Source organism: Muntiacus reevesi, chromosome 9, assembly GCF_963930625.1.
Source record: "Muntiacus reevesi chromosome 9, mMunRee1.1, whole genome shotgun sequence".
Classification (NCBI taxonomy): Eukaryota; Metazoa; Chordata; class Mammalia; order Artiodactyla; family Cervidae; genus Muntiacus; species Muntiacus reevesi.
The window spans coordinates 37,956,535-37,969,060 of NC_089257.1; the positions used below are offsets into that span (position 1 = coordinate 37,956,535).

General features: G+C 39.3%; 1 protein-coding gene across 1 annotated transcript in view; it reads right to left on the reverse strand.

Annotated features, from left to right (window-relative positions):
* Window positions 1-899: 899 nt before the first annotated feature.
* Window positions 900-12,526, reverse strand: part of PAAF1 (proteasomal ATPase associated factor 1) — a 36,661-nt gene continuing 25,034 nt past the window's right edge. The window contains exons 8-12 of the mRNA XM_065944218.1: window positions 11,562-11,653; window positions 10,089-10,204; window positions 8,468-8,550; window positions 3,608-3,690; window positions 900-1,364 (exon numbers count right to left, since the gene is read on the reverse strand). Coding sequence (XP_065800290.1) covers window positions 1,287-1,364; window positions 3,608-3,690; window positions 8,468-8,550; window positions 10,089-10,204; window positions 11,562-11,653 — 452 coding nt within the window. The 3' untranslated portion in view covers window positions 900-1,286. The remainder of the gene's footprint in view (window positions 1,365-3,607; window positions 3,691-8,467; window positions 8,551-10,088; window positions 10,205-11,561; window positions 11,654-12,526) is intronic.

The following is a 12,526-nucleotide window of genomic DNA, read 5'->3' on the forward strand; positions in this document are numbered from 1 at the left end:
TGTTGTTATTGTTGTGCTGGTACAATATGCAGGATCTTATTTCCCCAACCAGGGAGCAAACCCATGCCCCCTTGCAGCGGAAGTGCAGAGTCTTAACCACTGGACTGCCAGGGAAATCTACACTTTTTATTAAAAAGAATGAGGAAAGTCCAACTGTATTGAGATGTAAAGAACTCAGAGACACTACATGAAAATAAACCATGGAATATATATAATTATGACTCCATTTTTATGTTTAAGGAAAAAAAGAAGTGACCATGTTGTACCCTTGCTTTAAAAAGTGTTCTGTGGCTCCCCAATGCCAACCAAGTGAAGCTCAAGCTCCTTACCTAGCATTTAAGCCCCTTTACTATTTGGACCCTGTCAACCACTTCAGCCTCATCCACGAGCACTGAGTTCCATCTATGACTAAATTGCCCTTCACCATCTCTTTTTGTCTCTCATATTTTAGCAGGAATTAGAATCACCTGGAAATCGTTAAAATACTGATTGTGGGCCCCATCCATAGCATTTCTGATTTAAGTCTGAAAAGGGGAGGCAGTTCCCATAATTTCTAACAAGTTCCCGGGTGATCTGATACAGCTACTCTAAGAACCACACTTCGACAGCTGTCACCTTTACAATGATGATTCAACTTCATCACCTATATAAAGGATAACCAATCATATCAGTTTGCCCAGGACAGAAAGTCCCATATAGCAGGAAACCCCTTAATCTGAGGAAAACTGGGATGGTGGTTACTACCCTTCTTGTATAAGAATCTTTCCCAGGTTGCACATGGGATACTTACTGCTACTGTCAAGTAGCCCTTCCCTATAGACAGGCTGATAGGAAGTGCCTGAGAAAGGAATCCCATCACCGTGACTGACTTTTCGCTACAGAAAGAATATTTAACAAAGTTTTTCAAATTCAGATTCCTCCATATTCTCTTTATTTCCTCCAGAGAACAGGCTTTAGTTCTCCAGTCCTTGCAAACACTGAACACAATCAGTGTGGAATCACACTATAAGCATCCATTTACTTGCCGTATGTGCTGGGCTGAGTTTAAGGGAGAAGTTGGGACAAATGCAGCGAGCACATGTGAGCTTCCTACTCAGTTCAAAGTGGGTCTTGTCATGGAATGACAGCTCCACATGGGCCAAAAGCAGCTGACTTTTTATTGTTTCCGAAGGGTACCCAATACAACAAAGGTCACTCATGGTCGTCCATGGTCCCTGATGATGTTTCTGCTCACTGTTGATCAGAGTCAATCCTTTTCATTTACTGGGACTCCTCTTCCCAAGGGGTCAGAGGTCAGAGAGCTGATAGCGTCGCACAAGACCATCTCGACAACATGTGTAGATCTGCTTCTCCCATGTGGCTACCTGGAACACAAAGAGTTCACAGCTCAAAGGAAGCCTGGGGTTCTTCTACTTCAAAAACATAAGAGTCTTGTCATTGACCCCTACTAGCATAAGGGAGTCTGAGAATATTTACTGACTCCAAAGACAAGAATTACATCCATTTTTTTTTTTTTTTTTTTACATCCATGTTATATATTTTAAAAATAGCTGACCAGGATCAAGGGAGCTCATGAGTACAGAACAGAGAAACTAAGTGGTACTGACTCCAAAGACAAGAATTACATCCATTTTTTTTCTTTTTTTACATCCATGTTATATATTTTAAAAATAGCTGACCAGGCTCAAGGGAGCTCATGAGTACAGAACAGAGAAACTAAGTGGCCAATTGGAGAGAAAACGGACTAGTGTTGTACATGGTTTAGAGCAGAGGGGTCTGTACAGGGGAGCAGATGGTCCACAGAAAAGCCTGGGTAGAAGGGGGCGGCAGGGGATGAGATGGTTAGATAGTATCACTGATTCTATGGACTTGAGTTTGAGCAAACTCTGGGAGATGGTGGAGAACAGGGGAGTCCGGCAAGCTACAATCCATGGGTTCTACAGTCAATGGGGTCGTAAGAGTCAGACGCGTCTTAGGGACTGAACTATACAGCCTCCTCCAGAAGAGGGCGCTGTCACATTAATCCCTAAAATCTCTTTTGACAGAGTTTAGGAATAAAGAGGGGGTGCAGCTAAAATTAAGTTGGTCCCTTACATCTGTTATTAAAGTATACGTGGAAGCCTTCAGGGGAGGAAAAAAAATAAAAAAGGAAGGCCTGGGTATCTCCGAACCTCATAACATTATATGCAAAGAAGTTCTCAATAAGTGCCTTTTAAAAAATAAATAAATAAATAAGTGCCTTTTATTCCTGAGAAGGATTTCATCAAATTCTCGAAGCAGTCTGAGACAAAGGAGATTAAGAACCATTAATTTAATGCAAATAGCATGAATTCTGGAGTTAACTTTAATCACAGGTGTGCCAATATGTAGCTGTATGACCTAAGGCAGCTTTCTCAACCTCTTTGGTCCTGTTTCTTCATTAACAATATCAAAATGATGTGTTAATTCACAATATAGAACACTATGCAGGAATTTTTAAAAATGAAGTATATCTACAAGCATTTGTCTGAAAAGAGCTCTAAAATGTTAACTAAAATAACCCAAGTCATACAGCAATACATAACAGGATGATCCCAATTATGTATAAACTAAAGACAAAACTATATTATTTACATAACTACATAAACAAAGGTCTGAGTACAAATTCTCCAAAAGCAGTCTTAAAAGATACATGACAAACTATTAATGCTAGTTACTTTAGGAAACAGTGGAACCAAAAGTCTTAAAGCAGACTTTTAAGTCTGCACAGTTCTGCACTGTTCGAATTTTTATACATGTGCATAAATTATAAAAATTTTTTAAATATAAGAAAATAATAGGAATAATAATATCTATACCTCAAGGTATGATAACAATGATTAAATATGATATGTAAAATAGCTAGAACAATGTCTGGTCAACAAACATTATTTTCCCTTTCATTTTTCTCTTTCCTCAGTTCAGTTCACTAGCTCAGTCCCGACTCTTTGCGACCCCATGACTGCAACACGCCAGGCCTCCCTGTCCATCACCAACTCCCGGAATTTACTCAAACTCATGTCCACTGAGTCGGTGATGCCATCCAACCTTCTCATCCTCTGTCATCCCCTTCTCCTCCCGCTTTCAATCTTTCCCAGCATCAGGGTCTTTTCAAATGAGTCAGCTCTTCACATCAGGTGGCCAAAGTACTGGAGTTTCAGCTTCGACATCAGTCCTTCCAATGAATATTCAGGACTGATTTCCTTTAGGATGGACTGGTTGGATCTCCTTGCAGTCCAAGGGACTCTCAAGAGTCTTCTCCAACACCACACTCTAATCAAATCAGTCTTGAACTTAAATAACAACAACAACAATAAAAGTAATATTTACAGAATAGAGTTTTCATATGCATTATTTCACTGTTATCCTCATTTTATAGATAAACTGACAGACTGAGGAAGCAAAGTGATTTTTTCAGTTTCTAGAGCCAGTAAACGATGAAGATACTCTGACTCAATTATTTCTTTCTGTCCCACTCGTAAGTATTTTATTATCCCTAGTAATCACAAAGTTTCTGGATTCAGTCCCCTCCAAAGCCCTGGGTCCCAGGTGAAAATCACCCAGGCCTGGTTTCATCTCAGGTCTGTACCTTGTACACAGGTTCACAGTCAGCCCCAGTGAGCTCAATCACATAGTCTAAGTCTTGCTGGACAATGAAACAGCTTCCATCACCTAAAAGACAGAAAACTTCCTCAATATTTTAATTTATTTCTGTACATCACTAGCCTAAAGAAAATTGTCTTAAGACCCAGAGTGGCAAACAGGACTCATGGTGGGCCAGATATGAGGTCCTACAGTGACTCCCTAAAATGCTGGGCTCAAGAGGATTTGAAGGCCAAGTGCAAGCTCAATGGGAAGAGTTGTCTTTGATTAGCAATAACCACCAACAGCACAGAGCAAGCAACTACAGGCTTATACAAGTATTTGCAATCTTATCCTAGACAATGATTTTTAACAGGTAATTTCCCTATATAAATGTTTTCTTTAAGACAACTATGATCCTAGGGACATCCTTGGTGGTCCAGTGGTTAAGAATCTGCCTTCCAATGCAGGGGACATGAGTTCAATCCCTGGTCAGGGAACTAAGATCCTGAGTGCTGAATGGCATGGTATCCAAAAAACTTAAAAAGAAAAATAAACAGAAGTTAAAAAAATCATCCATATCTACCACTCAAAGATAAATACTATTCATAGTTTAATGTATTTTTCTAACCTTTTCTGTATAAATTTTTATTTTATATGGTTGAGAGCACATAGCATAGAAGAATATCTTTATGCATAAAGCTTTTTCTATATTAAGACTATGACTTTGTACAGAACTCTGGAAAAGAATCAAAAGATATTAACTAACCATTTCAAACATTTAAAATTTGAAAAACTGCTTTCCAAAATTATATATAAATTAATCAATTTTATCTGTTAATCAATCTATACTGGACCCAGCAGTATACAGAGGATCTTCTTTCCTGCATTCTCATTATTAAAAATAACCTTTTTCAAAAAAAAATCCTTATATTTTAGAGGTTCAGTTCAGTTCAGTTACTCAGTCGTGTCTGATTCTTTGCGACCCCATGAACTGCAGCACGCCAGGCCTCCCTGTCCATCACCAACTCCCGGAGTCCACCCAAACCCATGTCTATCGAGTCAATGATGCCACCCAACCATATCATCCTCTCTCTAGCTTCAACATCAGTCCTTCCAATGAACACCCAGGACTAATCTTCTTTAGGATGGACTGGTTCGATCTCCTTGTAGTCCAAGGGACTCTCAAGAGTCTTCTCCAACACCACAGTTCAAAAGCATCAATTCTTCGGCGCTCAGCTTTCTTCACAGTCCAACTCTCACATCCATACATGACCAATGGAAAAACCATAGCCTTGATGAGACGGACCTTTGTTAGCAAAGTAATGTCTCTGCTTTTTAATATGCTATCTAGGTTGGTCAAAACTTTTCTTCCAAGGAGTAAGCGTCTTTTAATTTCATGGCTGCAGTCACCATCTACAGTGATTTTGGAGCCCCCCAAAATAGTCAGCCACTGTTTCTGCATCTATCTGCCATGAAGTGATAGGACTGGATGCCATGATCTTCGTTTCTGAATGTTGAGCTTAAGCCAACTTTTTCACTCTCCTCTTTCACTTTCATCAAGAGACTCTTTAGTTTTTCTTCACTTTCTGCCATAAGGGTGGTGTCACCTGCATATCTGAGGTTATTGATATTTCTCTCGGCAATCTTGATTCCAGCTTGTGCTTCATCCAGCCCAGCGTTTCTCATGATGTACTCTGCATATAAGTTAAATAAGCAGGGTGACAATATACAGCCTTGATGTCCTCCTTTTCCTATTTGGAACCAGTTTGTTGTTCCATGTCCAGTTTTAACTGTTGCTTCCTGACCTGCATACAGGTTTCTAAAGAGGCAGGTCAGGTGGTCTGGCTTAGAGGTACAGGGAGGTAAGAAAGTGTAATTACTATAGCTCTTCCTCTGCATTCAAGTTTCCACACACAAACCTACTTGATAAGCCCAAGCTTCATTCCCATTTTGTCTAGGAAGCCATCTCTAACCACCCAATATAATAAACCCTTTCTCCATTGACCTCTTGTAACACTTACTATTGCTCTGACACTTGCACATATCTTTCCCTATACTATAATTCTAATTTTGGTGAGTGTGTACTTCGCTATTGGATCATGATGATCAGAAACACTTTTTTAGGAGGGCATAGGGCAAGGGTTATGAGCAAGGCTTCCCTGATAGCTCAGTTGGTAAAGAATCTGATTGCAATGCAGGAGATCTGGATTTGATCCCTGGGTTGGGAAGATCCCCTGGAGAAGGGAATGGTTACACTCCAGTATTCTAGCCTAGAGAATTCCATGGACTGTAGAGTCCATGGGGTGGCAAAGAGTCGGACACGACTGAGCAACTTTCACTTCACAAGAGCAAGGGTTAGTTACAAGAGTAAGAAGAAACTATCACTTACAGAATATCTACTTTATGTCAAGTACCTATTTTATCTCTAAGTAGAGACTTAGAAAAGTGAACTCGTTCACCAAAGATCATAGGATGATGAGATTACACCATACACAACTGCCATTTTTATATAAATATAAATATAAATTAACAAATAAATAAATGAAGACCTATTCACTAGGTCTTCATTGCTGCAAGCAGGCTTTCTTGAATTGCAGTGAGTGAGGGCTACTCTTCACTGCAGTGTTCAGGCTTCTCATCGCGGTGGTTTTTCTTGTCGTGGAGCACAAGTTCTAGGCATGGGGGCTTCAGTATCTGCAGCATGCAGGCTCAGTAGTTGAGGCACATGGGCTCAAGAGCACAGGCTCAGAAGTTGGGGCGCATGGGCTTAGTTGCTCTGGAGCATGTGGAATCTTCCCAGACCAGGGATCAAACCTGTGTTTTCCTATCCACTGGGCCACCAAGGACGTACAACACCACATCTTCTTAAGCAAGTCACCTGTTAACGGACATCTGGGTTGTTTCTACATCTTGGCTATTACAAATATTGCTGCTATGGACATGGGAGCACATGTATCTCTTTGAACTAGTTTTTGTCTTTTCTATATATCCAGGAGTTCGTAGGATTGCTAGATCATATGGCAACTCTATTTTCAGTTTTTTTAAGGAACCACCATACTGTTTTCCATGGTGGCTGTACAAATTTAGATTCCTACTAACAGTGTAGGAGGGTTCCATTTTCTAAACACCCTCTCCAGCTTTTATTCTTTGTAGACTTTCTGACTGGTGTGAAGTGATACTTCATTGTGGGTTTGATTTGCATTTCTCTAATACTGGCATTGCTGAGCATCTTTTCATGTGCCTGTGGGCCATCTGTATATCTTCTTTGGAGAAATGTCTATTTAGGTCTTCTGGGCACGGCATATATTACATAATTCTGATCAATGACGTAGGAGATTAGTAAGTCTGCCGGGTTGCTCCTGAGGAAATGTTTCTCATTCTTAAAAGGGATAACAATATGCATGTTATGTGAAGATAAGATTTGCTGCAGCTATCCTGCACTGTAACCTTGAAGGGAATAAGACTGAGGACAAAAGCTAGTATGCTAAGGAGGAAAGTGCCAAAAAAACAGAGAAAAGCTGCGTTCTTGATTTTATTTCTTCTCTTCTTGTTAAAGCTTTCATTAATTTTTTTAATTCAATACTGTTTTGGATTTTACCAGTCTTTAAACATCCTGGATACAATCCAGGATACCACACTGAGTGAGCTGTCAATTTTTCTTAGTTTCTCCACTGAATTTGTTTTCAAATCACTAAATTAATATAATCTGGAGCCACCATAAATCTGGATGTCTTGTAAATGAAGTACTACACTTTCTGAATTACTGAAGCCATTTTCAGTTGAGTCTTCTGCTACTAACAGCCAAAAATATCCTAACTGATACACTGAAGTACTAAGGTAAGATGGTCCCTCCAGGCCTATAGGCCAGTCCTCCTCACCTAAATCATTCCTATGAGGATTCAGCGTCCCCTAATGGACACCTTCTTCCATGCATTTCTCCCAATCCCACTCCCAAACTCCATTCCAAATGTTCTGTACTGCTTACACCAAGGTACTCACTCACTTTACCCAGACTGTCTTTGTAAAGCATCAAACACAGTACCTACTGTATGGTAGATAGGCAACTAAAGGACAGATCCCTTCTTTCTGCCCCCTTTCACTCATCTATGACTTTGAACCCACTACAGCTTTGGCCGTCAATGTGCATTATTTACATCTCCAGTTGGTAAAATAGTCATTGGATTACATGTTGCTTAGTCCATGAAGGGGATTCCCAAGTCACTCAGTAGTAAAGAATCTGGAAGATCCCCTGGGGAAGGAAATGGCAACTCAATCCGGTATTTTTGCCTGGGAAATCCCATGGACAGAGGAGCCTAGCGGCCTATAGTCCATGGAGTCGCAAGAGTTGGACACAACTCAGCGACTAAAGCAAACAAGTCCACGAAGACATGCCTGCAGTACTCCTACCACTCAAGTTAGCTGTTCCCCACATTCCCATACAGTATTCTGCTGCAGTACTTATCAAACTGTATTTAAGCACATGTCCACATGTCTGTCTGCCTTACTAACTATGAGCTCCTTTAGAGCAGAGACTGTAACAGATTTGTTAACTGAATTCTCAATAATCTGTAATAAGAGCCAGTATATTTATTCTGACAGTGTTTACTGAGCACCAGTTACATGGTGGACACTGAATAAAATGCTGGGGGCAACGTGATAAGGCACAGTCACTACTCTGAAGGAGCTTACATTGGAGGGGGCACAGATTAATTACAATTAGGGTGTTAAACGTTATGTGAAAAAGCACAATATGCCAAAGAATCATGGAGGATGATGCCCCTAGCCCTGCCACAGACCAGGAACTTAAACCTATGTTTCACTGAATGATATAGAACCACCTCCCTCAACTGGCCCCTGGACCCACCTTGGCTAGCAATGAATCCATCTCTGAAACTCAGCAGAGACATAACTGGTGCTCCTGATCTGTGGATGACTTGTACTGGAGTCCTAGGATACAGAATAAATGGAGTAATTTTACTCTTTCCCTTAAAAAGCAATACTTGACTATATTCAACCTACAGTACTAACTGCTTAACAGCACACTGGGCAAATATGGACAGAGATTAAACATTCATACAGTTTCTTTCCTGGCAAGATCCTTAGATGGTAGATCAAAGTAGTCCATTCAAAACCACCTTGGAGGAAATCTAAACATGTCTCTAAATATGTTACTGAGCTGAATGAACTAAGTAACCACTGATATTTCCAGTTTTTAGAGGAAGCCTGACAAGCATTTAAGATAACAATGTTAACAATATGTTAATCTCTTTATAGACAGAATTAAGTCAGCTGTGATATATTAAAATTGTTAGAACTCTGTAAAATCAAACAGGAAGATGAGAATAAATTTTTATAATTGATGATTTTATAATTTTTATAATTATGAGATTTTATAACAGTGATCAGATTCCCTATCTCTATGGAGCAAAAAAAGTACAAAAATAAAGTAACTTAAATTATGAAAGAGAAGGTATATGCTAGTCACTCTTTAGCTGAAATTTTTTCACTGCTCTTGGAATAAAGTCCAAACTCCTTGGCATGGTATATAAGTCCTTTCTAAGCAAATTCCAGTTTTCCTTTCTGGCATCACTGCTCATCACTACTCCACTGGCAGGGTATATACTTGTCTTGTCAAACTACTCAGAGACACCTTACAGTGCCATACTTCCACATGCCTTCATGCTTCTCTATATGCTATTCTGCCTAAGGCAGGTCCTTCTTTTCTCTACTTGGTAACTTTCTGCTAGACAAGATCGATTAAAGCTGCATTTCCTCAGAGTATTTCTTTTCTCTCCTTCTTGGTGCTTCCTCAAATTCTTGAGATCACTAATCATACTGTGTCCTAACAGTCTTTTACTTGTCCATCTATATTATTAGACTCCAAATGCCTCAAAGGCAGAGTCTTTATCTTTTATTTCTGTTGTGTGGTGCCCTGAACAAAGCTTAATGCCTATAGGAGCCATTCAGTAAGTAACAGTTGAACAAAGGAAGGAAGCAGAAAGAGGAAGTGACAGTAGAAAATGTTAAGTCCTGGGACAAACAGGTTATGGACTCTTTTTGGATATATATAAGACCAGGATAAAGCCTATATAAGATGGGTTATGATCACAGTCAAATAAAGAATCAGAGCTGGCTTACTTGAACTATAAATGATCAATCTCAGGCCAACCCAGATGTAATACCATGAAGAGAATTACTAAGGTCCTTAAAATTAAAGGTTTTATACAATTATTGTAAGTGAGATGTTAGTTCATTATTTAAGCTTAATTTAAAAGAAATCATGACAGCATGAATCAAATTACCTTTCAATGTGATTCCAGGAATAATAAGAACAATCAGACAATTCACACTGGAAAGCCTTTATAAATGGAAAAATATACCCTTGATTCAACAGCAATCTATACGCCAGATTAAATCACTGTGAAAGCCAATAAAAATTTCCACTCTGCAGAAGACCTGCATCATGCAAATGAATGGTGACTCACCTTGGACTCCTTACATCCAGCTGATAAATGTTTCCATCCTGTGTCCCAGCCAATAGCAAGAAGCCAGAGAGAAAAGTACAGCAGTTGAAGGCATCTGAGCCAATAAAGAGGAACAGCTGGGAACAAGTAGGAGACAAAAATGCTGTTTAAAGATTCGTTTCCAGGAATAAACAGGCACCAAGAAAAGAAGAATTTTACTATTTTTAGTACAGAATTTCTTTCTTCTCCTTTTAAGAACTCCTGATCTAAACTAAGTATTCACCAACAACTGAGGGGGAAGCACTCCCAGGATTTCAGGAACCTGAGGCTGGCTGAGGACTTAAGCAGGTTATATAATATCATAGTCTAAGGTAACAGTTTTCACACTATTTCCCCTCAACACATTGACTCATGGGATCCTCAACACCAAAAATCGTTCTTTTTCCTGTTTTCAGCACAACCTTCCATTTGCTAAACAATTGCAATTCACACATTTACGTTTTGCTTCAAGACACTGATGACAATCTTTTTTTTTTGATGACAATCTTTTGAAGGTAAAGAAACACACTTAATGTGGCAATTTAAGAAATCACAATTTACCCATGTACTTAAGAAAATAAAAAAGTATTAGATTTTAATTTCTTACTATTAGTTCAAAGAGTAAAGTTTAAATGTTCTAAAAAAAAAAAAATGAAAGAAAGAAACAAAACAAACAAAACCCTCTGACTTCCCTTTGGAAGTAAAAGCCAGCATGGAAATTCAGAGTGCAAAGGCAGTATGATCAAAAATAGCGATGCTCCCAGAACTTTGAAAATGGAAACATCACCAGCACAATGAAGTAGTGAGACGAAATGAAAATACAAAGCCAAACCAAATCATTAATGTTGTCTGGGTGATGATGACAGCAACTGGAAAGAAATTTAGAAACTCTAATCTAAAGGAACTCCAAGTTTAATTAAGAGCATAGCCTGCTTGGCAAAATCCCAGGAAATGAAGGAAGAAAACCCCATTCTTCTATAAGAGACATTCTGGTCACTAATTGAGAGCCCTGAATGCATGAGAACTTTACTCAAAAAATCTCCACATTACCTTACAGGAGGAAGAAAATCTATAGAACCTCATCATTTTACATATAGAACACTAAGGGCCAGTGGGAAAGTGACTTAATAAAGGTCACAAAGCAGTAGGTCATTTAATATTATCACATAACCCTACGTACAAGTCCTACTATGACAAGTTTAGTGATGAGGAAACAGGCTCAGAGAGGTTAAGTAATGAGTCCAATATCATAGCCATTAGGAAGAGCTAGGATTTAAATGTTGCCCTTATCCCATACCACATGCTCTTAATTACTATACTGTACTACCTTTCACACATGTAGTTTCTAAAAAAGGTGAACATACAGAGAAATTAGAAATGCTTTTAAAACAGCTTTGCAAGAATCAGTGTGACCTAGGTTGCCCAGTGTTCAAAGGTCTTAGAGGAACCACTTGCCGGCTGCCTGCTCTGCAGTCCCAAGCACTGAAGTTTCTTATCTTCTCGGGCCAACAGCAGCATTTTCGACTCTGTTCCAACCTCTCGTTCACCTGCATGACAGATGAGCTATGTCAATAATGGGCTAGGATGATCAGCTGGCAGTACTCAGAAAACACAGCTATTGACAGCTGTTTACTGAATTACTCTGTTAGTCACTTACTTATTAGTTTTAAAAAACATTTATTATGTTCTGTATCTTGACATTGGTATTATTTATATGACTGTACATATTTGTCAAAACTCACAGAACTGTGTGATTAAAAAAAAGTGACTTTTACTATATGTAAAATATACCTCAATAAATCCAATTTTAAAATATTATGATTATCAAGTCCTTTGTAATGTGGAAAGATACCATATTTGGAACAATGTACAGAGTACGATGCTAAACAAAGTAGGGCCAAACATATGTAACAATAAAGAAGGAGGCCGCTGGAGGAGAGAGGGACACAGGAGAGTGATACAGCTCAATTTACATTTTTTTAAAAGTAGTTTTATTTATTTTTGGCTGTGCTGGGTCTTTGTTGCTGTGTGGGCTTTTTCTGTAGTTTTGGCAAGCAGGGCCATCATCTAGTTGTGGTATGTGGGCTTCTCACCGTGGTGGCTTGTCTTGTGGAGCAAAGGCTCAATAGTTGTACATGGGCTTAGTTGTTCCACGGCATGTGGGATCTTCCCAGACCAGGGATCGAACCTGTGTCTCCTGCATTGGGAGGTGGATTCTTCACCACTGAGCCACCAGGGAAGCCCTGGACTTCTGTTTTTTAAATGAGCGTGATGATTCCTATGAGAATGGATTACAAAACAGAGCAGGCAACAGATAATGGCAGACTGAATCAGGATGCTGGCAGGAAAATGAGAGACCTGGAGGGAGAGGATGAGATGGAAAAATAAGAAACATTCTGAAAGTAGAGATGACGGACTTT